Source organism: Chiloscyllium plagiosum, unplaced genomic scaffold, assembly GCF_037043375.1.
Source record: "Chiloscyllium plagiosum isolate Xiang-an unplaced genomic scaffold, Cpla_swu_hap1 HiC_scaffold_20, whole genome shotgun sequence".
NCBI classification, from domain to species: Eukaryota; Metazoa; Chordata; class Chondrichthyes; order Orectolobiformes; family Hemiscylliidae; genus Chiloscyllium; species Chiloscyllium plagiosum.
In genome coordinates this window covers 52986092-53011561 of record NW_028270158.1, presented here as the reverse complement: position 1 = coordinate 53011561, position 25470 = coordinate 52986092, and the positions used below count along the sequence as shown (strand labels likewise).

The following is a 25470-nucleotide window of genomic DNA, read 5'->3' as shown; positions in this document are numbered from 1 at the left end:
AGGAACTGGTGGGTGTGTGTAAAACTATAACGTTTAGAAGACATTTGGTTAAGTACATGAAAAGAGAAGTTTTGTGGGGATATGGGCCAGGAGCAGACATGTGGGACTAGTTTAGTTTGGGAATATGTTTGGTATGGATTGGTTGGATCATAGGGTCTGGTTCCATGCTGTGTGACTCGACTTAGAATATAGAACATTACAGTGTCATACAAGCCCTTCGGCCCTCGATGGTTCTATAGGTTGGTGCAACAATCAGAAGCCCATCTATCCTACACTATTCCATTAACGTCCATATGTTTATCCAATGACTATTTAAATGCCCTTAAAGTTTGTGAGTCTACTACTATTGCAGGCAGGGCATTCCACACCCCTACTACTCTCTGAGCAAAGAACCTACCTCTAACATCTGTTCTTTATCTATCACCCTTCAATTTAAAGCTATGTCACCTCATGTTAGCCATCACCATCCAAGGAAAAAGGCTCTCACTGTCCATCCTATTCAACCCTCTGATCATCTCAAATGTCTCAATTAAGTCACCTCTCAACCTTCTCTCTAATGAAAACAGCCTCCAGTCCCTCAGCCACTCCTCATAATGCCTTCCCTCCATACCAGATGACATCCTAGTAAACCTCCTCTGAACCCTTTCCAAACCGTCCACACCCTTCCTATAATGCGATGACCAGAACTGTATGGAATTGTCCAAGTACGGCCTCACCAGAGTTTTGTACGTCTGCAACATGACCTTGTGGCTTCGAAACTCAATCCCTCTACCAGTAAAAGCTAACACACTGTATGCCTTTTTAACGACCCTATCAACCTGATTGTCAACTTTCAGGGATCTATGTACTTGAACACTGAGATCGCTCTGCTCATCTACGCTATCAAGAATCTTACCATTAGCCTAGTACTCTTTATCCCTGTTGCTCCTTCCAAAGTCAATCACCTCACACTTTTCCGCATTCAACTCTATTTGCCACCTCTCAGCCCAGCTCTGCAGCTTATCTATGTCCCTCTGCAACCTGCAACACCCTTTGGCACTGACCGCAACTTAGCATCATCTGCAAATTTACTAACCCATCCTTTTACACCCTCATCCAGGTCATTTATAAAAATGACAAACAGCAGTGGCCCCAAAACAGATCCTAGGGGTACACCACTCGTAACTGAACTCCAGGATGAGCATTTCCCATCAACCACCACCCTCTGACTTTCAGCTAGCCAATTTCTGATCCAAACAGCTGAATCAGCCTGAATCCCATGGCCCCGTATTTGGTGCAATAGCCCACTATGGGGAATCTTATCAAATGCTTTACCCTCATCCACCTGTTTGGTCACCTTCTCAAAGAACTCAATAAGATTTGTGAGGCACGACCCAATGGATAGGCAAGGTTCAGAGGGATATGGGCCAAACACAGACAAATAGTATGAACTCAATTTAGGAAACCTGGTCAGCATGGATGAGTTGGACGAAAAAGCCTGTTTCTGTCCTCTACGATTGTATAATTATTTGAATTATGGAGCAAGTTTAATAAGTGGAGTGGCCTATTCTTCTGACTATTTATGATCTTATGAAACAGCCATACCACAAAAGAATAAATTTCATGTTTGTCAGGTTTTTAATCTTGCTCACTGAGAACCTGAGAGCAAGTAATTCATGAGTGCACAGAGATAAGTGTTGGGCTTTTTAACCCCGAAGCCTTTTCTGCCAGTCAATGAGGTTATGGCTGCTCAGTGAGTTTAGTCCTCATAGCCATATTTTCCCTGTACTTCTAATATGTTTGGTTAAATACAATCTACCATCAATTATCATTAGCAGAACAATGTGAAATTGCTTCCACCTTTTACGTGGAGATGTTGCCTAATTCCACTCAACAGTTGGATTCTAATTTGCGGACCACAGCACTTGAGTCCAGAATAGCCAGCCAGCTTATTTCTACTCTCTTGTTTCCCTTTTAATGTCTTGAAAGCTGTTCCAAATTTCAAGGAATAAAACCCTAATTTGTTTGTTTTTTCTTTGTATTTTAATACTTCGAGTGTTGGTTTTCTTTTCCCTGCAGTAATTCCAAGCTGCAGTCCTTTCAAGGACAATGTTATCCTTTCTAATGTCTCAAACAGAACTCTGCATTGTATTCCAGATGGTCTAACTGGGCTTTGTATAACTGAAGTATGCCTTCCACTCTTCTAGATTTAAAGGCCAGCATTCCATTAGACATTTGGTTATTTTCACTGCATGACAGTTTAATGATCTGTGTATCCAGATCGCAAATCTGTTTGCACCTTTTTTTAATAGCTTTCCACTGTTTCAAGTGTACCTTGCTCTATCGTTGAGTCAAAAGTGGATGAGCTAAGACTTGCATGTTTGAATTCCATTTGCAACAGTTTTGTCCATTCATTAATCCACTCATATTACTATGTAATGCTTCCATTTTACCTGAAGGATGAGCCATCTGAGTGTGCTACACTCCTTCCACTGATGTGCTTACCTAGATTACCTACTGACGTGGAACTTCAACTCCAAAGTCAAATTTTGGGAAAGAATGCAATCAAAAATTCTTTCCAGAAGTCTCACCCAGAACTCTTCATAGTATTCCAGATGTCTAGCTCTGTGCCAAATTTTATGCTTTGAATTCTGATTACTTTGGGGAATCTCAGCATTGCTTTTGTGTATTTATGAAATCAGAATTAAAATACTCAGTTGCTTTTATTGATTTGATTTTCAGCCATCTGATACCAATTGAATATTCTCTTTTGTTCATACATGGTACTAAAGTGGGCAGGGCTATGGTTTAAAAGTTTTCCTGGCACTTTTTAAAATCTGTTTGCTTATTTGTAGTAGCCTTCTTATTTGTATCTTTTTCACGGCATTTACTGTGTTTTACAAGCTAGCTTAAACTTCATACCTTGACTCTGCTAATCTTAATCAGCAGTGTTTAACATCACTCTTTTGTCTGACTTTTCTTCATAATAATTTGATTACCATTTCAGGTGCACAAATATAGTGTATTCCTGAGACCCAAGGATTTGTGAAGATTTTATTTTTGATTTGGTTTTCCTTGTCCAGTATGTACAACAAGACCCTCCTTTGTAGAAGACTTTAAAACACATACTGAATTGTCGAAATAGAGATCTTTTCAGTTAATCTCAAGTTGTTTTACTATGGTTTAGTCATGTCACAGCCATTGCAGTACTTAATAAATCACCAAACAGTAAATAATGCAATGCAGAGGTCTTTTATATTGTGTAATCATGACTACTTTAAATGATCAGTAACGTAGAAAAAAAGTTATAGAATGTTACATTAAATGTAACTGAAATGTTAGCAGTACAAAAATATTGCTGGAATGTGAAAGTGACGTTCAAACAGATGATTTTGCTGATCAAGAATGATCTGGGAAAAGCGAGCAGCTGAAAGGCTGCCATTTTAACCTTCATGTTACTGCATTTATTTATCCAAATGGTTCCAGCCGTCATTTTTGTTTTTGTCCCAACTGAATTTATTGGCTTACATGTAATATTTAAGAGACGACAGCATCGACCTTGGCTAAGTGGTTGCACTGTTGTTGCACTGAGAAGATTGTGGACTCAGTCATCTTTTGAGATGTTCTACTGGAGTACCAGGAGTGTGCTGCATTGTTGGAGAAGCTGTGTTTAGAGTAAGACATTAAACTGAGGTCTCGCCTACATTGTCAAATGGATGCAAAAGATTTCTTGGCATTGCAAGGATAAAGGCAGGGGCATTTCCCTCATTTTCTGGACCAACATTTATCCTTCAGTTAACACTTAGAAATAAGAACAGATCAATTATCAATTTATATTTTGTTTTATGGTTGACGGGACCTAATTGTACTGAAATTGACTACTGTGTTTTCGATGTTACAAAATACTCATTGCCAGTGACAGTCACAATAGTCATAATTTAAATACAAGTTTGGCCTTTAATGAACCTATAAATAATTTGCAATTCTCCTGTAAAATCTGGTGTTCCATCTTGCTGCAGTACTGTTTCTTTCTGGAATCTAATTGCATCACCAGAGGCTGGGATTAACTTCTGCTTGCATGGAGCTAAACTACTTTCTCTGGTCTTTGTTTCTTTCTTTGCCTCATCATTAGTTACAAAACAAATGCTTTTTACTTGGTTCATCTGATCTTTTGGTTCCTAAACTGGATTTTTTTCTCATTCGTAATCCCTTCAAATTTGTTACAGCTTTTGAATATGCCAGCTGTAACACAGTAGACACCCGAGCACCTGGGGGATAGATATAATATCAATACCCCAAAACAAGTCATTTTTTGTTAAAAGTTTAGAACAACTTGTCAAGGCCTTAGAGTATTCTCTGTACCCCCAACATAGACCGGGCTTCTCTTCTGTGCTTACTTGCTAATCTCCAATTTGCTTCCAAGTCAGGCAGTCCCCTTGATTTTTGAAATTCTAATCCTAGTTTTCCAATCTGTCCCTGATCTGATTTCCCTATTCCATCAATCATTTGCAGTCTTAAGGCCTCCTGAGATCTGAGTCATTAAGTTATACAGCGTGGAAACAGACCCTTTACTGACCATGTTTCCGAACTAAACTAGTCCCACCTGCCTGGTCTTGGCCCATATCCGTTCAAATGGTTAATGTTCGTGAATTTACAAATGTTGTAACTGTATCTGAATCTACTATTTTCTCTGACGGGTCATTCCACACATGAACCACTCTGTGTAAAGAAAGTTGCTCCTCTCACTTTAAATATGCCCCCTAGTTTTGACCCCCACCCCCCCAAAAGGGGAAAGACCATAGTCATTCACCTTATCAATGCCCCTTGTGATTTTATAGACCTCAATAAGTTCACCCCTCAACATCCTATGCTCCAATGAAAAAAGTCCGAGCCTTTACTATCTATTTTTATAACTTGAATCCTCCATTCCTGGCAATATCCTGGTAAATGTTTTCTGAACCCTCTCCAGTTTAATCATTGCCTTCCTATAAACAAGGTGACCAGAAATGCACACAGTATTCCAGAAGAGGCCTCACCAATGTCCTGTACAACCTAAAAATGACATCCCAATTCCTAGACTCAAATGTCTGAACGATGAAGGCAAGCGTGCTGAACGCCTTCCTAACCACCCTATCCACCTGTGATGCAAATTTCAAAACATTGTGTACCTGAACTCCGAGGACTCTGTTTTACAAACTTCCCAAGGACCTACCATTAATTACGGAAGTCCTGTCCTTGTTTGTATTGCCAAAATGAAATACCTTTTATTTATCCAAATCAAGCTCCATCTGCCCCCCTCAGTCCATTGACCCAATTGGTGACGATTTATTTGTAATCTTAGATAACCACTTTCGCTGTCTGCTGTACCACTAATTTTGGTGTCATCGGCAAACTTATTAACCATGCTTCCTTTATTCTTATCCAATTCATTTATATCAATGACAAACAAAAATGAACCCAGTACTGATCCCTGTGGAACATTGCTGGTGATAGGCCTCCAGTCTGAAAAACAATCCCCCTCCACCACCCCCTCTCCAATCATAAAGCCAATTTTATATCCAATTGGCAAGCTCGCTCTGAATCCCATGTGATCTAACTTTGCTAATTAGTCTACCAGATGGAACCTTGTTGAAGGCTTTAGCAGTCATTTTTTTTGCATAATCTTTGGAATTCGATCCCCATGGCCTCGACCACCACCTTCACAGTGGTGAAAGGTTCACTTTTCACCAAGCTTTTTATCACCCTTCCTGGTATCATCTTGTGTGGCTCTGTGTCTAATTGTTTCTGAAGCATTTTGGGAAATTTTACTGCGCTATGAATGTCATATAAATGCGCACTTTTGTATAGACATTTAATTTTTGTGTCTGGAGATATGTAGAGAGAGTTGATTGAAGCATTTGTCAAAATCTGTAGTGGTGGGTTGTATTTTGTTTAAAATTCCTGTCTTCTTTCAGCGAAGATGTAGCAATGATTCTTTTTACTTGAATAAATGTTTTTGCAGAGAAGTCACAACTGTGTTTGGAAGTGAACTGCTGTGTAGGTCATGAGCAAACTGACCTTGTAAGAAATTATGGGAAAGCTGACTTCACTGGAGTAATCTAATTTGTAGGTGGAGAAGAAAGGGCTGGTTAATCCATTATTAAACACCGTAGAACAAATTAGACACGTATTTGACTGTAAATGAATTTATTTTGGTAATTTTCTAAAATGGCAAATTTTCTTGATTTGTAACCTCAGCCCCGTATATACTATACACCATTGTTGCCATCAAACCAGTGGGTCAACTTTAGTTCAATGACTAAGAGAGCATGCCAGGAGCAGCACGAGGTTTATCGAAAATAGAAGTGCCAATCCAGTGAAGGTGCAACATAGGACTCTGTACCTGCTAAGTGATCCCAAAACCAATGGATCAGGTCAAAGCTCTGCAAACATGCCACCTCAAGAAGTCTGGTAGGCAATGCAAACTAACTGGAGAATGGGGTTACGTTCTTGATGACTGAACTCAGTGCATGTGACAAAGATCAAGCCTCAATGTTTGCAACTAGTTTCAAGCGAAATTGCTTAGTCATCTCAGCCATCTCCTAATGTCCTCCATTGCACCCTTCGGTAAACTTCACTCCAACAATATCAAGAAACAATGAAGCTAATGTGATATAGCAAAGGCCCCAACACTTTCAAATCTGGGGTATTGAGGAGTTGTATTCTCGAAGCTCTACCTGTCGCCAAGCTCTACCAGTACGGATACAATATTCACATTGACCGAGTGAAGTGAAAAAATTGCCTAGTATGGCATGTCTGCAAAAGCAAGACAAATCTGACCTGCCCAGTTATTGTCCCATCAGTCTGTTCTCAGCATAAGTATGATGGTTGGGTTTGTCAGAAAGTTTATCAAGCAGCAATTGTTCAGCAATAACTTGTTGACTGCAGCTAAATTTAGTATCTTCCAAGATCACACTGTTCCATATTTCTTGATCTGAACATAGGTGAAAGAGCTGAATTTGAGGTGGCATCAGAGTAACTTGATGTCAAAGCCAAGAATCCCAAATACAAAATTCATGTGTAAACTTCAAGTACATGGGATTGGAGTTAGTGTACAGAGAAGGATAGAAAATGAGTTAGCAGATGTATCTTTGTTTTTGAATGGCAGACAGTGACCGCATATGTCATGATGTGATTTGGACAGGTTGAGTGACAGGGCAAATGCACATGTAGTATAATGTGGATAAATGTGAAGTTATCCACTTTGATAGCAAAAATGGGAAGACACATTGAGAGAGGAGAATGTTCAAAGAGTCCTGGCTGTCCTCGTGCACCAGTCACTGAAAGTAAGTGTGCAGATGCAATAGGTAGCTAAGAAGGCAATCTGTATGATTGTCTTTGTAGTGAGAGGATTCGAGTACGGGAACAAGATGTCTAGTGGAAGTCTTGAGGATAGAACCAGTTGAGTTAATTGGGGGAGGAACCAGTAGATATGGTTTATTTGGACTTTCAGAAGGCTTTTAATAATGTCCCATGTAAGAGATTAATGCATAAAATTAAAGTACATGGGATTGGGGTTAGTGTATTGAAATGGATAGAAAATTGATACCAGACAGGAAGCAAAAGAGTAGGAATAAATGGGTCTTTTTCTAAATGCTAAGCAGTGACTGGTGGGGCACTGCAGGGATTGATACCAGGAGTCGAACAATTTGCAACATGGTCATGATTTTAGATGAGGGAACTAAATGTATGATCTAAATTTGCAGATAACTTGGAGCTGGGTGGAAGAGTGAGCAGTGAGGAGGATGCAGAGGTGTTGCAGTGTGATTTGGACAGTCTCGATGGGTAAATGCATGGCAGATGCAGTAAATGTGGATAAATGTGAGGTTATCTGCTTCGGTCGCAAATATATGAAGGATTATGAGCAAGAGTTACAGTCGGGGGAAGGGAAATTACGATGCAGTTAGGAAAGATTTAAGAAGCATAGAATGGGGAAGGAAACTGCAGGGGATGAGCACATTAAAAATGTGGAGTTTATTCAAGGAAAAGCTCCTGTGTGTCCTACATAAGTTTGTACCTGTCAGGCAGGGAGGAAGATATAGAACGTGTGAGCTGTGGTTTACTATGGAAGTGGAATCCTTGGTCAAGAAGAAGAAGAAGGCTAATGTTAGGACAAAATGTGAAAACTCAGGGCGCTTGAGGGTTACAAGGAAGTCAGGAAAGATCTAAAAAGAGAGCTCAGAAGAGCCAGGAGGAGACAGGAGAAGTTGTTGGCGGATAGGATCAGGGTTAACCCTAAGGCTTTCCATAGGTATGTCAGGAATAAAAGAATGACGAGAGTTCAATTAGAGCCAGTCAAGGATAATAGTGGGAAGTTGTGTGGAGTCAGAGGAGATAGGGGAAGCACTAAATAAATATTTTTCGACAGTGTTCACAATAGAAAATGAAAATGTTGGCAAGGAAGATACAGAGATACTTGCATCTAGACTAGAAGAGATTGAGGTTCACAAGGAAAAGGTATTAGAAATACTGCAGAGAGTGAAAATAGACAAGTCCCCTGGGCTGGATGGGATCTATCCTAGGATCCTCTGGGAAGCAAGGGAAGAGATTGCCAAGCCTTTGGCATTGATCTTCAAATCATCATTGTCTACAGGAATAGTGCCCGAGGACTGGAGGATAGCAAATGTGGTTCCCTTGTTCAAAAAGGGTAGTAGAGACATCCTAGTAATTACAGACCAGTGAATCTCACTTCAGTTGTTGGTAAAGTGTTGGAAAAGGTTATAAGAGATAGGATTTATAACCATCTAGAAAAGAATAATCTGATCAGGGACAGTCAGCACAGTTTTGTGAAGGGTAGGTCGTGCCTAATGAATCTTATTGACTTTTTTGACAAAGTGACCAAACAGGTAGATGAGAGTAAACCAGTTGATGTGGTGTATATGGATTTCAGCAAGGCGTTTGATAAGGTTCCCCACAGTAGGCTATTATACCAAAATGCAGAGGAATGGGGTTGTGGGAAACATAGCAGTTTGGATCCGTAATTGGCATGCTAAAAGAAAACAGAGGGTTGTAGTTGATGGAACATGTTCATCTTGGTGTCCAGTTACTAGCGGCGTACCGCAAGGGTCGGTGTTGGGTCCACTGCTGTTCGTCATTTTTATAAATGACCTGGATGAGGGCTTGGAAGGGTGGGTTAGTGAATTTGCGGACAACACTAAGGTCGGTGGAGTTGTAGATAGTGACGAAGGATGTAGTAGGTTGCAGAGAGACATAGATAGGATGCAGAGCTGGGCTGAGAGGTGGCAAATAGAGTTTAATGTGGACAAGTGTGAGGTGATACACTTTGGACGGAGTAATCGGAATGCAAAGTACTGGGCTAATGGTAAGATTCTTGGGAGTGCAGATGAGCAGAGAGATCTGTGTCCACGTACACAGATCCCTGAAAGTTGCCACCCAGATTGACAGGGTTGTTAAGAAGGCATACAGTGTTTTGGCCTTTTATTAATAGAGGGATTGAGTTCCGGAACCAGGAGGTTATGCTGCAGCCGTACAAAGCTCTGGTATGGCCGCACTTGGAGTATTATGTACAGTTATGGTCACCGCATTATAAGAAGGATGTGGAAGCTTTGGGAAGGGTGCAGAGGAGATTTACTAGGATGCTTCCTGGTATGGAAGGAATGTCTTACGAGGAAAGGCTGAGGGCCTTGAGGCTGTTCTCGTTAGAGAGAAGAAGGTTGAGAGGTGACTTAATAGAGATATACAAGATAATCAGAGGGTTAGATAGGGTAGACAGGGAGAGCCTTTTTCCAAGTATGGGAACGGCAAACACGAGGGGACACGACTTTAAAGTGAGGGGAGATAGGTATAAGACAGATGTCAGAGGTAGTTTCTTTACTCCGAGAGTAGTAAGGGTATGGAATGCTTTGCCTGCAATGGTAGTAGATTCGCCAAGTTTAAGTGCATTTAAGTCGTCATTGGACAGGCATATGGACGTACATGGAATAGTGTAGGTGGGATGGGCTTCAGATTAGTATGACAGGGCGGCGCAACATCGAGGGCCGAAGGGCCTGTACTGCGCTGTAATGTTCTTTGATTATTATTTGAATGGCTGTAAATTGAGTACAGTGAGTAAAATGATCAAATTGCAGAGCAGACCTGATGGGCCGAATGGCCTAATTCTACTCATTTTCTTATGGTCTTGTGTTGTGTTCAATGACACCTGGGTATCACCATGTAGTACTGAAAGTAAATGGGCAGGTGTAACATGTAGTAAAGAAGACAAACTTTATGTTAGCCACCTTAGCGAGAGGATTTAATACATTAGCAAGATGTCTTACTGCAATTATAGAGGGCATGGGTGAGGCCACATCTGGAATAATGTGTGGAATTTTGGTCTTCTTATCTGACGCAGGACATTCTTGCGATAGAAGGAGTGCAACAAAGGTTTACCTAATTGATTCCTGGGATGGAAGGATTGATGTGTGAGGACGGTTTGAGTATTCACTGGAGTTGAGAAGAATGAGGAGAGAATTTCACAAAACCGATAACATTCTCACAGTAAATGAGACAGAATAGATGCAGGAAAGATGTTCTAGATGGTAAGGGAGTCCAGAACCAAGGATCATAGTTGAAGGATAAGGGGTAAGAGGATTGCGAGGAGGAAAAATGTTATCACCCAGAGAGTAGTGAGCCTGTGGAATTCACAACCACAAAATGGTTGAGACCAAAACATTGTGTTTTCAAGAAGGAGGTAGATATAGTTCTTGTGGCTGAAGCAATCCAGGGATATGGGGAAAGGGCAGGATTAGGGTATTGAGTTCAATGTTCAGCCATATTATATTGAATGAATGAGCAGGTTAAAAGGGTCAGATGGCCTCTTGCTGCTCCTATCTTTTATGTTTCTCTGTTCTATGTTTTTTTTGTAATCTTTACAAAATGAAAGGAATTGGGGATGAATGGAAAATTGTGTGGATACGAGGAGCAGGTCAGTGGCTAGGAATTGTGTGGCAACTCACCCCATGTTTCCCTACAGCTGGTTCACTATCAACAAGGTACAAGTCAAGAATGTGAGGGAGTGCTCTCCACTTGCCTGTGTGAGAATGTAACTCCAGAAACGCTCAAAAGCCACTCAAAGACAACACTCAGTGCAAAACAACTGGCTTGATCAGCACCCTTTTCACCACCTCTAAACTGTGGTGGTAATATGCATCTTGTATAAAACACAGTGCAGCATTTTGCTGAGACTTTTTCAAAATATCTCAAGCTGTGACCCCTCTTTGTGGGAGGATAAAGGAACTCGTATATCACCGACCTAGCTTGGAACTGTAATTTCACTCCTTCACTCTCGCTGAAAACCTGATTGCAATTCCCATGTCACAATGACTCCTGTTCAAGAAAATGTCGTATCAACTTCACAAGTGATATTGCTGATAAATGCTCACCTTGCAAACGATGGCCACACCCACAAATTATACAAAATATACTTTCACCTCTCGTGGCTTATGTTTTGAACCCTCCAGACTAATAATGGTTTGATTTTTTTTTGTGCTGGCGAGGTGTCAAATGAAATGATATATAGGGTTGGACAGCATTGACCCGTTTTGTTGGGAGCTGTACGTCATTGAATAGCAAGAGGTCTCTGTAACTCATAATTAGTCAAATATTGTGGAAGTCTCAGACTCTTATGGAAAAATGGTCACCCCCTCTTCCAACTTTTCAGAATTTTTTATCCAGAGTCTCAGTTGCCCAGATTTTGGGGTTAATGGAACAATTTAGTGCAATGGACATTAGAAGTTCAGTTTGGTTTCAAAATACAGAAATTCTTTGTTTGTAATATTCGGCTAATCAAGATTTTGCATTTCTAGCGTTGTATTTTAATTCAGCTTGACTTTTACAGGTGAATCTGTTCCCTGATATCGAAGAACAGTTTGTTGAAGAACTGATAACGACAAACGAAATCTGGGATTTAAATGTGTAAGTCATTCTAATCATTAGATGGAGGAATATGTGATACTGTAATTTGTGGAAAATAGAAGTAACAATAAAGTCGCTAATATCATTATGGACCATAGAGCTGCTCTCTTATTAGAGAGAAGCGACTGGTGATGGTTTCACCTGAGGGTCACTACACCTCAGGCGATGGAAGAGGTTAAGAAGTGCAGACCTTGAGGATGACAAAAATTGTGGGAATTGATGCAAACTGGCCATCCAGCCAACTGAGCTAACTAACCCTGAAAACACACAGAATGGGGTACTGCAAATGTAACCAATTTAGTGTACCCAATAACTTTTCTTGAGTATTGTATTGCTGAGAATGCTGTTGCTCTTGCAGTCGTTCTTGTATATAATTCCACCTCTTCAGAGAGAGAGTTTCTCGAATATTATCAGTTTCAAGCACTGCATATTTGATTTTGTGTTTCTGCAGTCAGACTACTACAGTGTAGAAGGAAGCTATTTGGCCCATCAAACCTGTACTGCCTGTTTATTAGACCGAACAAGCTAATCCTACACACTGACTACTTTTTAAAACTTCATTCATGGGATGTGGGTGCCACTGTCTCGGCCAGCATTAATTACCCTAATTGCACAGAGGGCAGTTAATTGTTACCTATAATGCTATGGGTCTGGAGTCATATGTAGTCGAGATCAGTTAAGGATGGCAGTTTCCTTGCATAAAGGACATTAGTGACTCCGATGTTTTTTTTGTGGTCATCATTAGGCCCCTAATTCCAGATATTTAATTCAGATTTCACCATTTTTTTGTAGCAGGATTTGAACCTGGACTAATAGTCTAGTGATAATATCACAAGGTCATCATCTTGCCCTTCTATATAACCCTTCAATGTTTTTCCTTCCAAATATGTATCTCAGTCTCCTTTGAAATTTAGTGTTGAATATATTTGAGACTCTTTTTCAGGAAATGCATTCCTGGTCACTTCAACATCCTCAAATAATCTCAACTTCTTTTGCCTGTCGCCTGAGCACTGTGTGCTCTGGGATCTTGTCCATTTGCCACTGGAAAGTGTCCATCAGAGTCCTTCTTGATTTTGATGATATTAAATGTCTTAACAGCACGTCAGGCTCACTGCAGTCAACTTCTTAGGGCGACACGGTGGCACAGTCGTTAGCACTTCTGCCTCACAGCGCCAGAGACTCGAGTTCAATTCCCGCCTCGGGCAACTGTCTGTGTGGAGTTTGCACATTCTCACAGTTTGCTCCAGGTGCTCCGGTTTCCTCCCACAGTCCAAAGATGTGCAGGTGAGGTGAATTGGCCGTGCTAAATTGCCCGTAGTGTTAGGTGAAGGGGTAAATGTAGGGGAATGGGTCTGGGTGGGTTGCTGGTTGGAGGGTCGGTGTGGACTTGTTGGGCCGAATGGCCTGTTTCCACACTGTAAGTAATCTAATCTAATCTAATCTAAACAAGCACCCAGCATCTGCAGTCTCTTGACATAACTGAAACACTTTAATTTTGGTTCATTTTGATAAGTCTGCTCTGCAACTTTTCTAAGGCTTTGTTATCCTTCTGAAGTGTGGTACCCAAAATTGAACATATTATTCCAGTATTAGCTTTTTAGTATAATCTTTTCTTTGACTCTTTGTAACAATGATCATTTCTAAGCTAAGCTTTAACCAACGTGGTCACTAAAAAGTGCATGACAGCATCACTTTTGTTTTATTCACTTGAGTCATGGGCGTCGCTGGCTTGTCAGCATTTATTCCCTATCCTTGGTTGCCTTTGAAAAGGCAGTGGTGAGCTGCTTTCTTGAACCACAGCAGTCCATGTTCTGTAGGCTGTTAGGGAGGGAATTCCAGGATTTTGGCCCAGTGACATTGAAGGTGCTGTAATATATTTTCAAGTTAGGATGGTGAGTGGCTTGGAGGGGACCTTGAAAGTTTTGGTGTTCCCATGAATTTGCTACCCTTGTTCTTTTATATGAAAATGGCCGTGAGTTTTAAAGGTGCTGTCTAAGGATTTTAGTGAATCATGGGATGACTTAGTTCTCCTTTACTCATTATTTGAGTTAACACCTCACTTATGGATCTCACTTTGTCTGGCCACATCATGACTATGATATCAAATTTGTTTAGTTAAAAGTCACAACTGTGAAACTAACATTTGCTACCACAAAACATTTTTTGACATATATGTGTGTGGTCTAAAACTTGATTTTGAAAATAGAACACATTTTCAAGAACGCAGGTAGTTGCAGAACATAAAACATTATTTTATTGAGTTGAAGTGCTTTTTAATGCACAACGTTGTGCAGTTAAATGGAAGGATAAGCAGGAGGATAGCAGGTGGATTTAACCTTGAGGCAGATTAGGAATGCAACAAAAAGGAAGGATAATTTAGGACATCTTATGACTTCCAATATCTCTAATGATAAGAATGTTAGCATTAAGGCACTTTACCTGAATGCTCGTAGCATTCGTAACAAAGTAGATGAACTAACGGCACAGATCATCGTGAATGATTATGATGTGGTAGGCATCACAGAGACATGGTTGCAGGGGGTTCAGGACTGGCAGTTAAACATCCAAGGGTTTACAACTTATCGAAAAGACAGGGAGGTGGGCAGAGGGGGCGGGGTGGCCTTGTTAGTTAAGAACAAAATTAAATCTATGACACTGAATGACTTAGGGTCGGATGATGTGGAGTCTGTGTGGGTGGAATTGAGGAACCACAAAGGCAAAAAAACCATAATGGGAGTTATGCACAGACCACCTAACAGTGGTCAGGACCAGGGGCGCAACATGTACTAGGAAATAGAAAAAGCATGTCAGAAAGGCAAGGTCACGGTGATCATGGGGGACTTCAATATGCAGGTGGACTGGGTAAATGTTACCAGTAGATCCAAAGAAAGGGAATTCTTGGAATGCTTACAGGATGGCTTTTTGGAACAGCTTGTCATGGAGTCCACAAGGGAGCAGGCTATTTTGGACCTAGTGCTATGTAATGAACCAGACTTTATAAAAGATCTTAAAGTAAGGGAACACTTAGGAAGCAGCGATCATAATATGGTAGAGTTCAGCAGTTTGAAAGAGAGAAGGCAAAATCGGATGTAATGGTGTTACAGTTAAATAAAGGTAATTATGAGGGCATGAGAGAGGAACTGACGAAAATCGACTGGAAGCAGAGCCTAGCAGGGAAGACTGTAGAGCAAAAATGGCAGGAGTTTGTGGGTATAATTGAGGACACAGTACAGAGGTTCATCCCCAAGAAAAGAAAGATTATCCGGGGAGGGATTAGACAGCCATGACTGACAAAGGAAGTCAGGAAATGTATCAAAGAAAAAGAGAGATCCTATAAAGTGGCCAAGAGCACTGGGAAATCAGAAGATTGGGAAGGCTACAAAAACAAACAGAGGATAACAAAGAGAGAAATAAGGAAGGAGAGGATCAAATATGAAGGTAGGCTAGCCAGTAATATTAGAAATGATAGTATACTTTCAATACATAAGAAACAAACGACAGGTAAAAGTAGACATTGGGCCACTTCAAACTGATGCTGGAAGGCTAGTGATGGGAGATAAGGAAATAGCAGGAGAACTTAATTAGTACTTTGCGTCAGTCTTCACAGTGGAAGACATGAGTAATATCCCAGCAATTAAAGGGGGTCAGGGGGCTGAGTTGAGTGTGGTTGCTGTTACAAAAGAGAGAGTGCTAGAAAAGCTAAAAGGTCTTAAAATTGATAAATCTCCTGGCCCTGATGGGTTACATCCTAGAGTTCTGAGGGAGGTGGCTGAGAAAATAACGGAGGCGTTGGTTGAGATCTTTCAAAAGTCACTGGAGTCAGGGAAAGCCCCGGATGATTGGAAGACCGCTGTTGTAGCCCCATTATTCAAGAAAGGATCAAGACAAAAGATGGAAAATTATAGGCCAATTAGCCTAACCTCGGTTGTTGGTAAAATTCTAGAATCCATCGTTAAGGATGAGGTTTCTACATTCTTGGAAGAGCAGGGTCGGATTAGAACAAGTCAACATGGATTTAGTAAGGGGAGGTCATGCCTGACAAACCTGTTAGAATTCTTTGAAGAGGTGACAAGTAGGTTAGACCAGGGAAACCCAGTGGATGTGGTCTATCTCGACTTCCAAAAGGCCTTTGATAAGGTGCCACATGGGAGGCTGCTGAGCAAGATGAGGGCCCTGGTGTTCGAGGTGAGCTACTGGCATGGATTGAGGATTGGCTGTCTGACAGAAGGCAGAGAGTTGGGATAAGAAGTTCTTTTTCGGAATGGCAGCCGGTGACGAGCGGTGTCCCGCAGGGTTCAGTGTTGGGGCCGCAGCTGTTCACGTTATATATTAATGATCTGGATGAAGGCACTGGGGGCATTCTAGTGAAGTTTGCCGATGATACGAAGATAGGTGGACAGGCAGGTAGAACTGAGGAAGTGGGGAGGCTGCAGAAGGATCTAGACAGGTTGGGAGAGTGGTCCAGGAAATGGCTGATGAAGTTTAGTGTGAGCAAATGCGAGGTGTTGCACTTTTGAAAAAAGAATACAAGCATGGACTACTTTCTAAACAGTGAGAAAATTCATAAAGCCAAAGTACAAAGAGATCTGGGAGTGCTAGTCGAGGATTCTCTAAAGGTCAACATGCAAGTTGAATCCGTGATTAAAAAAGCGAATGCAATGTTGTCATTTATCTCAAGAGGGTTGGAATATAAAAGCAGCGATGTGCTACTGAGACTTTATAAAGTTCTGGTTAGGCCCCATTTGGAGTACTGTGTCCAGTTTTGGGCCCCACACCTCAGGAGGGACATACTGGCACTGGAGCATGTCCAGCGGAGATTCACACGGATGATTCCTGGAATGTTAGGCCTAACAGATGAGGAACGGCTGAGCATCCTGGGATTGTATTCATTGGAGTTTAGAAGGTTAAGGGGAGATCTAATAGAAACTTACAAGATAATACATGGCTTGGAAAGGGTGGACGCTAAGAAATTGTTTCCGTTAGGTGGGGAGACTAGGACCCGTGGGCACAGCCTTAAAATTAGAGGGGGTCAGTTCAGAACAGAAATGCGGAGACATTTCTTCAGCCAGAGAGTTGTGGGCCTGTGGAATTCATTGCCGCGGAGTGCAGTGGAGGCCGGGACGCTAAATGTCTTCAAGGTAGAGATTGATAAATTCTTGATGTCACAAGGAATTAAGGGCTACGGGAAGAATGCGGGTAAGTGGAGTTGAAATGCCCATCAGCCATGATTAATTGGCGGAGTGGACGCGATGGGCCGAATGGTCTTACTTCCACTCCTATGTCTTATGGTCTTATGAATTTGATATTAAGAGTTTAATTTCCCACAACTTCATCTGTCATCTTAATGAAATGTTCCTTTGGTAACAGCTGCTGGCTTGACAGTTGTCGTTCCCTAAAGCTTTGTTGATCACATGCAACTAGTCACAGAGGGCAAGAATGGGTGAAGAATATGAAAGTAAGGTTATCTGATGGACTTGCCAGAACTGTTACTAATTAATGGTTTGGTCAGGAATGTATGGAAGACCTTAAAGTTAAGTAAGGCAAAGCCTTTTTTTTCCAAAGGTATCAAATCTTGTGTGGTTGTAGTCAGTCCTGAAATTTTGCATTTTCATATACAAAATATAAATATTCATCCCCTCCTTTAGATTCGCATTGCTCTTTGCTTAGTCAATGTATACTGGAAAACTTTCCCCTTATGTTTGATATTGATAGGAAGCTGATTTTCAATTGAAATAAATTTTATATCGACATGTTTTCTGTCCTTGTTTTCAGCTTGTGTAACCATCTCCTGGAAAATCCTGATTATCCGAAGAAGAATTTAATTTTCTCACACAGCAGCAGTTTGCTTGAAAGTAATGAAGAGGTAACTTGGTTTGTCCTTGTTATTTCACATGGAACATCATTTTGCAAAATAACTGGCTTCAGTTATTTTGCTGTGCAGCATGCCTTGTCTACAGTCACAGAGGATAGGAGGACATGACACCACGAAATCCTAGCTTAGACTTTGTTTCAGGCATGAAGGACAAGCTGCAACAGCCCAGAGGTATCCCCGCCCCTTTGGAGCCTTCCTCTCCGCCACTTCTATCTGCTTCCATTCCTTCTCACAACCCCACTGCTTGTCTCATATATTTATTATCCCTTCTGACCTTCTGTCTCTGCTGAATGGTCTATACTTAGCAGAAGTCTTAGTTTTATCCCTCTTAATGAATTTGAGGCACAACATGACATGGAATTCTTGCCCTGCATTTGTGGCCATTTCTTTGGACTAGAGTACGCTCTCCATCCCACAGTCCCCTTTACCCACCTCCATCAAATTCCCTCCACCTGGATCCTTCCGTCTCATTCAGAATTTAAATTTATCAATTTCATTTCTAATTTCCACTCTGCCCTCATCTTCACCTGGTCCATCTCTTACACTCCCTTTTCTTCCTTGACATCTCTTTCCACTTCTGCGCAATGGCTGTGAAATAACTCCACAGAGATCAGTATCCTGACACCACATTGCCCTTTATTTACACGTGGAGAGTCCTTGACGATGATCCAGCTCCCTCAAAGTGAACAGGATGTCTGTCATTCCTGTTCATATCTTTTGGCTCCCTGATTGGGGCTATTAACCTGATCCAGTCAGGAAACTTTTATATTCTGTGAGATCCACCTGGCTACCCTGGTGACAGTCATTACACTGGCTAAACCTTGTCCACTACAGTGCTGCCATTTCTCACCCAAACTATGCATCCTTACACCCTGCTTCCTGTAAAAACTTGACTCCGTTCTCCCAGTTTTTTCATCTGTTGTATTTGTTCTCGTACTTTTTGCAGAGGATCCTCAGAAATGTCCAAATCTTTCCCCACCACCATAGTTGACAAAGACTTCTGAAACGTCAGACATCTCCTGCGCTTTGCCCTTCACCCCTTTTCTTCCTTCGCACAACAACGATAAAGTCCTCCTGGTGCTCACTTTCCACCTCAGTAGCATCCACATCTAAAGGATCATTTGCCTCCAGTGGGATGCCACCACCAGATATACATTCCTCTCCTACTCCTTGTCAGTATTCCACAGGTCCTGGTCCATACAGGGCACCCTGGTCTGAACCTCCTCCATTCCCAGCTCCTCCCCACATCCATACAGCACTTTCCCATGCAATCACAGAAAGTGTAAGACTTGCCTGTTCAGGTACACCTTCCAGATGAAGAAGAGATTTACCTGCACTTAGCTCACTCACTGTTCACAATGTGTTCTCCGCTACGCTGGGGAGGCAAAACATAGATTGAGCAACCGCTTTGAAGAACAGCTACATTCTTTCTGCAGACATGACCCCGAGCTTCCAGTTGCCTGCCATTTTGCCACACCACTGTGTTCCCTGGCCAGTATTTCTATCTCAGACTTACTGCTGCACTCCACAAAGGCTCAGCACATGTTGGAAGAGCGGCATCTCGTGTTCCACTTGGGAACCCTGCAATCTTCAGGACTCAATAGAGGTCAATGATTTTAGAACCAGAGCATCACCTTCCATGTCCTTTACCCACATCTCAGGCCTTATGCCATGGGCTGCCTTCAGCACAACCAACCCATTGTCATGGTCCCATTAACAGTTCTTCTTTCTCCCTAGCTTAAAATTATCCATCACTTTGTATGCTGAACTGTCTGGCTTTCGAGCTCCACCTATCACTTGCTCCCCGTACCTCTCCTTGTCTTCATTTATACCACCTTTTCCTAGCTATCATTTGTTCTGGGGAAGGGTCGCTGGACCAGAGATGTTAAGTCTGCTTTTCCTCCACAGAACTGCAAGACCTGCTGTGTTTCTCAAACAGTTTTTGTTTTTGTGTGTAGTATACATCGTGCAAGTTATGGGAATTGTGGTAAGATATCTGTTAGCTTCTGCAGTCCAGAACTTCATATTGCATGTTCTTTGAGTTTATTTTTCCACTTATGAATGGTTTCCAGGGAAAAAGTAAAACATTTTTGCCAGCTTTGTTTTTAGGTATGAGATGCTTATCTGATCAGTTGTTATGTGCTAATGAATTTGTGCATGTGTATGTGTTCTGTACTGAACAGAAACCCAAAATGGACTTTTTTGACTTCTCGAAGCTTGCTCCTGTGAACCAGCAGTGTTTTCTTCAGGCTTCTGACCTCCTCATGGCAGATTTTAAAATGTTAAACAGTCAAGACATCAAATGGGCTTTACATGAGCTCAAGGGACACTATGCAATCACCCGCAAGGTTTGTATTATCAGGTGCTTCTTATTTTCTCCTTTTCAGTTTTGTTTTAGTTACTGATTATTCATAATCATCTTAAATAAAGATCTATTCCAGTACTTATGTTATGTTGACATGTATTACTTACATGTTTGCGCGTGCACACACAACACTCAATGTTATGTTTTGCAACTTACTTACTCGAGATCAATGACACAGTTAAAGTTTGCTTATATAAGGAAATGAAAACTTGTGTAATCTAATATCAATAACCAGAAATGAGGCTACATTGATTGGAGATTTCAAGCTAACAGCTTCCTGAAGTTAACTCTCATAGAGTCATCGACGTCTACAGCATGGAAACAGGCCCTTTGACCTAATCCGTCCTTGCCACCCAGTTTTCACAAATAAACTAGTCCTATTTGCCTGCATTTGGTCCATATCCCTCCATACCTATCCCATCCAAGTACCTGTCTAAATGTTTCTTAAATGAAGAAATTGTACTTGCTTCTGCCACTACCTCTTTAGAGACAAAAAAAAGCAGATACTGGACTCCAAAGTAGACAAGCAGGAGGCTGGAAGATCAGCAGGTGGAGAAATCAACATTTCGGGTGTAACCCTTCTTCAGGACTGGGGTTGGGTGTAAGGGGAGCTGCAGGTAAAGGGGCTTGGGGGGGGTGGGGGTAGTGAAATAGTGATAAGAGAAAACTAGTAGAAGGAAGGAATCAATCCAGTTGATAGCTGGAAGGAAGGTTGATAAGAGGAATGGAAGGGAGGGGGTGGGTTTGGAAAGGGAGGTTATTTGAAATTGGAGAACTCAATGTTGAGTCTACCGGGCTGTAGGCTGCCTCGGCGGAAGATGGGGTGTTGTTCCTCAAATTTGCGGTTTGATTCGCTGTGGCAATGGAGGAGGCCAAGGATGGTCATGTTGGAGAGGAAGTGGGAAGGGAAATTAAAATGGGAGGAGACTGGGATGTCAAGTCGGTCTTTCATCTTTCTTTGAATCATAGAATCCCGACAGTATGGAAACAGGCCCTTCAGCCCAGCAAGTCCACACTGACCCTCTGAAGAATATCCTACCCAGACCCATTCCCCTACCCTATTACTCTACATTTACCCCAGACTCGTACACCTAACTAACTATGGGCAATTTAGCATGGCCAATTCACCTGACCTGCACATCTTTGTTCTGCAAGAGGAAACCGTAGCACCTGGAGGAAACTCACATCGACACAGGGAGAATGTGCAAACTCCACACAGATAGTTGTCCGAGGCTGGAGTGGTTGTTTGGGAGAGTGGCACGAACCAAGGATTGGTGAAGGGAACAGTCCTCGCAGAAGGCAGAGAGGGGTGGGAGGGGAAGGTTTTCTTGGTGGAATCTAGTTGGAGTTGGCGCAAGTGTTCAAGGATGATGGAGACTAGAGACTGGTGGAGTGGTAGGTGAGAACAAGAGGATCCTGTCTTTATGACATTTGGTGGAGGGAGTTAGAGTAGTGAATTTGGGGAATGGAGATGATGCAGTGGAGAGCTGTCTGGATGACAGAGTGGGGAAAAGCACATTGTTCAAAATAAGTGGGCATCTGGGATATTTGGGAGTGGAATGTCTCCTCCTCCAAGCAGATGCCTGGGTGACAGGGAGGAAATGAATGTTGTCTCCCCACCAACTTTTCTGAACCCTTAGGTACCTTCCCCTGCAACTGTAAAAGATGCAAAACCTGCCAGCACACCACCCCCCTCACCTCTATCCAGGGCCACAAACAGCCCTTCCAAATGATACGGAGGCTCACATGCCTCTCCTCCAACCTAGTTTACTGCATTAGGCGCTCTTGACGTGGTCTTCTCGACATCAGGGAGACCAAACGTAAACTTAGGGAACGGTTTGCTAAGCATCTCGGCCAGACCCACAGGGGCCAACCTGATCTCCCAGTTACAGCCCATTTTAATTCCCGTTCCCACTCCCTTTCCGACATGACTATTCTCTATCTCCTCCATTGCCATAGCGAATCAGACCACAAGTTGGAGGAGCAGCACCTCATTGTCCGCCTGGGTAGCCTACAGCCCAAAGGACTCAACATTGAGTTCTCAAATTTCACATAATCTCCATTCTTGTCCCCGACTTCCTTCTCAGACCCTCCCCCTCCCTTCCATTCCTCTACCCTTCCTTTCAGCTACCAACTGGATTCATTCCTTCCATCGACAAGCCAGGTCATTTCCTGTACTTGTGTTTACCTATCCCCACCTCATCAAACCCTCCACTCCCCAATCTGCTGTTTCCCCTTACACCCTCTCCCAGTCCTGAAGAAGGGTTACACTTGAAAAGTTGACTTCTCCACCTCCTGATGCTGCCTGTCTTGCTGTGTTCTTCCAGCCTCCTGCTTGTCCACAACTACCTCTGGCAGCCTGTTCCAGATACTCAGTACCCTCTGTGTGGAAAAAAAAATTGCCCCTCCTATATCTCTTCCCCTCTTGCCTTAAACATGTGCCCTTTACTTTTGGACTCCCTTACCTACCATGGGGAGAAACTGTTGCTTATCTACCTCATCTATGCCTGTCATGATTTTATAGACCTCCATAAGATCACCCCTCAGAGATTATAAGTCCCAATCTCTGCTTTTAACTCGAATCTTCTAGTCCAGGTAGCATCCTCATAATTTTTTTCTTCTATAGTAGGGCGACCTATTATAGAATTGCACATCGCACTCAAATGTGACCTCATCAATGTTTTGTACAGCTGCAACAAGATGTCCCAGCTCCTACAGTTAATGCTCTGACCAATAAAAGAAAGCGTGCCGAAAGCATTCTAGAATTTACCTAGCAATGTGATTTACATAAAAAGTTCTAAAATGCGTGGTGCGTAAATGTTTGTTCCTGATGTGTGTTGATTTTGTACAAATAATATATCTTATACAAAACAAGCAAAGGTCCTTTGAGCAAAATTGTCATTTTGCTGTCTTCCAGCTTTGCATATTGCATTAATCTCTAAATATAAACTTGCTTTTGTATTTTTTAAACTTCTTTGCTTTTATTTCATTTTGCTTTTAATTTAAATTTCAAAGCTAATTATTGCTCTGAATAAAATTCTTTTTCCGATTTGTGACCTATCATCAATATTACATAAATGCCACTGTGATTTAAGTAAGCTTAATTTTATTATTCAAAGACATTCATGCAGATGCATCAACAGACATAGGGTAAAAACCTTATGAATTCTTTCCATTCATAAAAGGAAATTGCACTTAAATAGCTAACTGTAGCAAAAGGAACTTCACTTTTTAAATTTTTTATGATTGCTTTTATTTTACGATTTATTTATTAACTACTTAGTTTGTGAATGATAAATCTGAGGACCAACTCTTTTTTTTTGTTCTATGAACTGTATACCATGTCTGTTGTTATAATTTTTTTTCCTGCTGTCTATTTTTAAGGCCTTATCAGATGCTATTAAGCAATGGCAGGAAAACTCGCCACAATCCAGTCAAAAAAAGAGCAGACGAAAAGAAATGAGCTCATCTAATTCAATCAGTTTCAAATTTGAACAAGGTAAGGAATGAAAATTGCTACTGTATGGAATGCCCATGCTTTAGGTCCTGAGTTTGGATTAATGTACCTTGAGATAGTCCAAATCAAATTTAGCCATAATTGTTTAAGTGCCTGTTGTTGTATTTAAATGATTTGGCTCCAATCCCATTTGTATTTCATTTCCGTAATTCAGGGAAAAAAAAGCTATCATCTTTTCTTGACACAAGCATGCAGAATGTTGGGGTCAGTGTTAACATATCCTATGTATTACACACAACATCCTGATTTTTTTAACCCATAAACATGTGCAACAAAATGTGATATTCATCTACGGCCTATTACTGAGTTTATTGACAGCCACATTTGAGGAACAGTTTGAATAACCAGAGATTATTTGCGTCTCTTGTCTTCCTTGTGAGATTCGCATTTGACTTGTTTGTTGAAAAATAAGGGGAACACTCTTGTTTAACAGTCCAGCAGAAACTGTCTGCTAACATATGCAAATGTGTCCTTTTATTGTGCTTGGCAACACTTGTGCTGCTGTGGATTCAGTTTTAATCCCATTTGTTGGGAACAGCTTAAAGTATTCCAGGACCAGCATTTTAATGAAAGCCAGATAGTGTTACCATAATATGTCTGATAATAGCATGAGTTTCTACCTCCAGTGAAGTTTCAAGTATTTCAGTGAGGCCTTAAGCATTTGTTTTGTGCGTCTTATTTGCTAAAAAACATTGAAGTGTAAAGTGGCCAACTGCAGAAGAATAAAAAGTTGGAAAACCAAAATAAATTTATATATCGGCTTGTCCAACAATTTGTACATGTTCACTTTTGCACTGTTGGAAATGATAGTGATTGGAAGCTTCTCATTCTGGCTGTTGTTGCAATTTTCTCAGGTGCCTTTAAAATAGAGAGACAGATGCGCTTTCTAGAAAACAAAAGACGACACTGGAGATCGTATGAGCGGGATGGCCTTCATCCTCTAGTGCGACAAGAACTGGAGTTCTTCCATCAGAAGATGAAAGAGATGGAAGAGGTGAATCATATGCTCAAGATGTACAGCAGTGAAAGTTCCAAAATTCTTAAACTTTATCTCAAGTGTATGTTTTAAAAATTTTGTGGGCAGGATCCTAATTTCTCCATATCTTATACCCAGGCACAAGGCATTGGTCTGTGTTGTGTTATTAATGCTGAGCAGAAAACCTTTTATTTCAGACAAAAAAGATTCTCCATTTGGGTTAAAGATATTCAAAAAAGATAGAGAAAGACAGTGGAATCCTGGTTGCATCGATTATTGAGAATAACATTGTATATAGAGAGAGAAATGCACAGTGTTTGAGTTTGATTTAGTGTCATACATAACAAGATACAGTGAAGATTGTTGTTTTATGTACTATCCATACAAATTGTACCATACAAAGTGCATCAGGGTAGCAACATAGAGTGCAGAATACAGTGTTGCAGCCGCAGAGAAGGTGCAGGGACAGCGATCAAAATTAACATTTGAGAGGTCTGTCAAGAGCCTGAAGCTGTTCTTGAATCAGTTTGTACACATATTCAAACTTGTATATTTTCTGTCCAATGGAAGAGTATAAAAGGGTGTGAGAGGGTCTTTGATTTTGTTAGTTGCTTTCTTGAGGCAACGGGAAGTGTAGGTGGAGTCAATGAATGGAAGGCTGGTTTGCATGATGGACTGGGCTGTGTTCACGACTCTGTGTAGAAATTCAGCACATCTGGCAATATCTGAGGAGACAGAAACAGTCTTGACTGTTCAAGACCGAGAGAGAGTCCTTTTCCTTTTTATTTTATTAGAGTTGAGAAATAGAA

General features: G+C 41.4%; 1 protein-coding gene across 1 annotated transcript in view; it reads left to right on the top strand.

The window, feature by feature from the left end:
* The window catches only part of rnf216 (ring finger protein 216), a 229897-nt gene that overhangs the window by 55860 nt on the left and 148567 nt on the right, over positions 1-25470 (top strand). The window contains exons 5-9 of the mRNA XM_043711263.2: positions 11855-11931; positions 17704-17794; positions 19987-20151; positions 23553-23667; positions 24540-24679. Coding sequence (XP_043567198.2) covers positions 11855-11931; positions 17704-17794; positions 19987-20151; positions 23553-23667; positions 24540-24679 — 588 coding nt within the window. The remainder of the gene's footprint in view (positions 1-11854; positions 11932-17703; positions 17795-19986; positions 20152-23552; positions 23668-24539; positions 24680-25470) is intronic.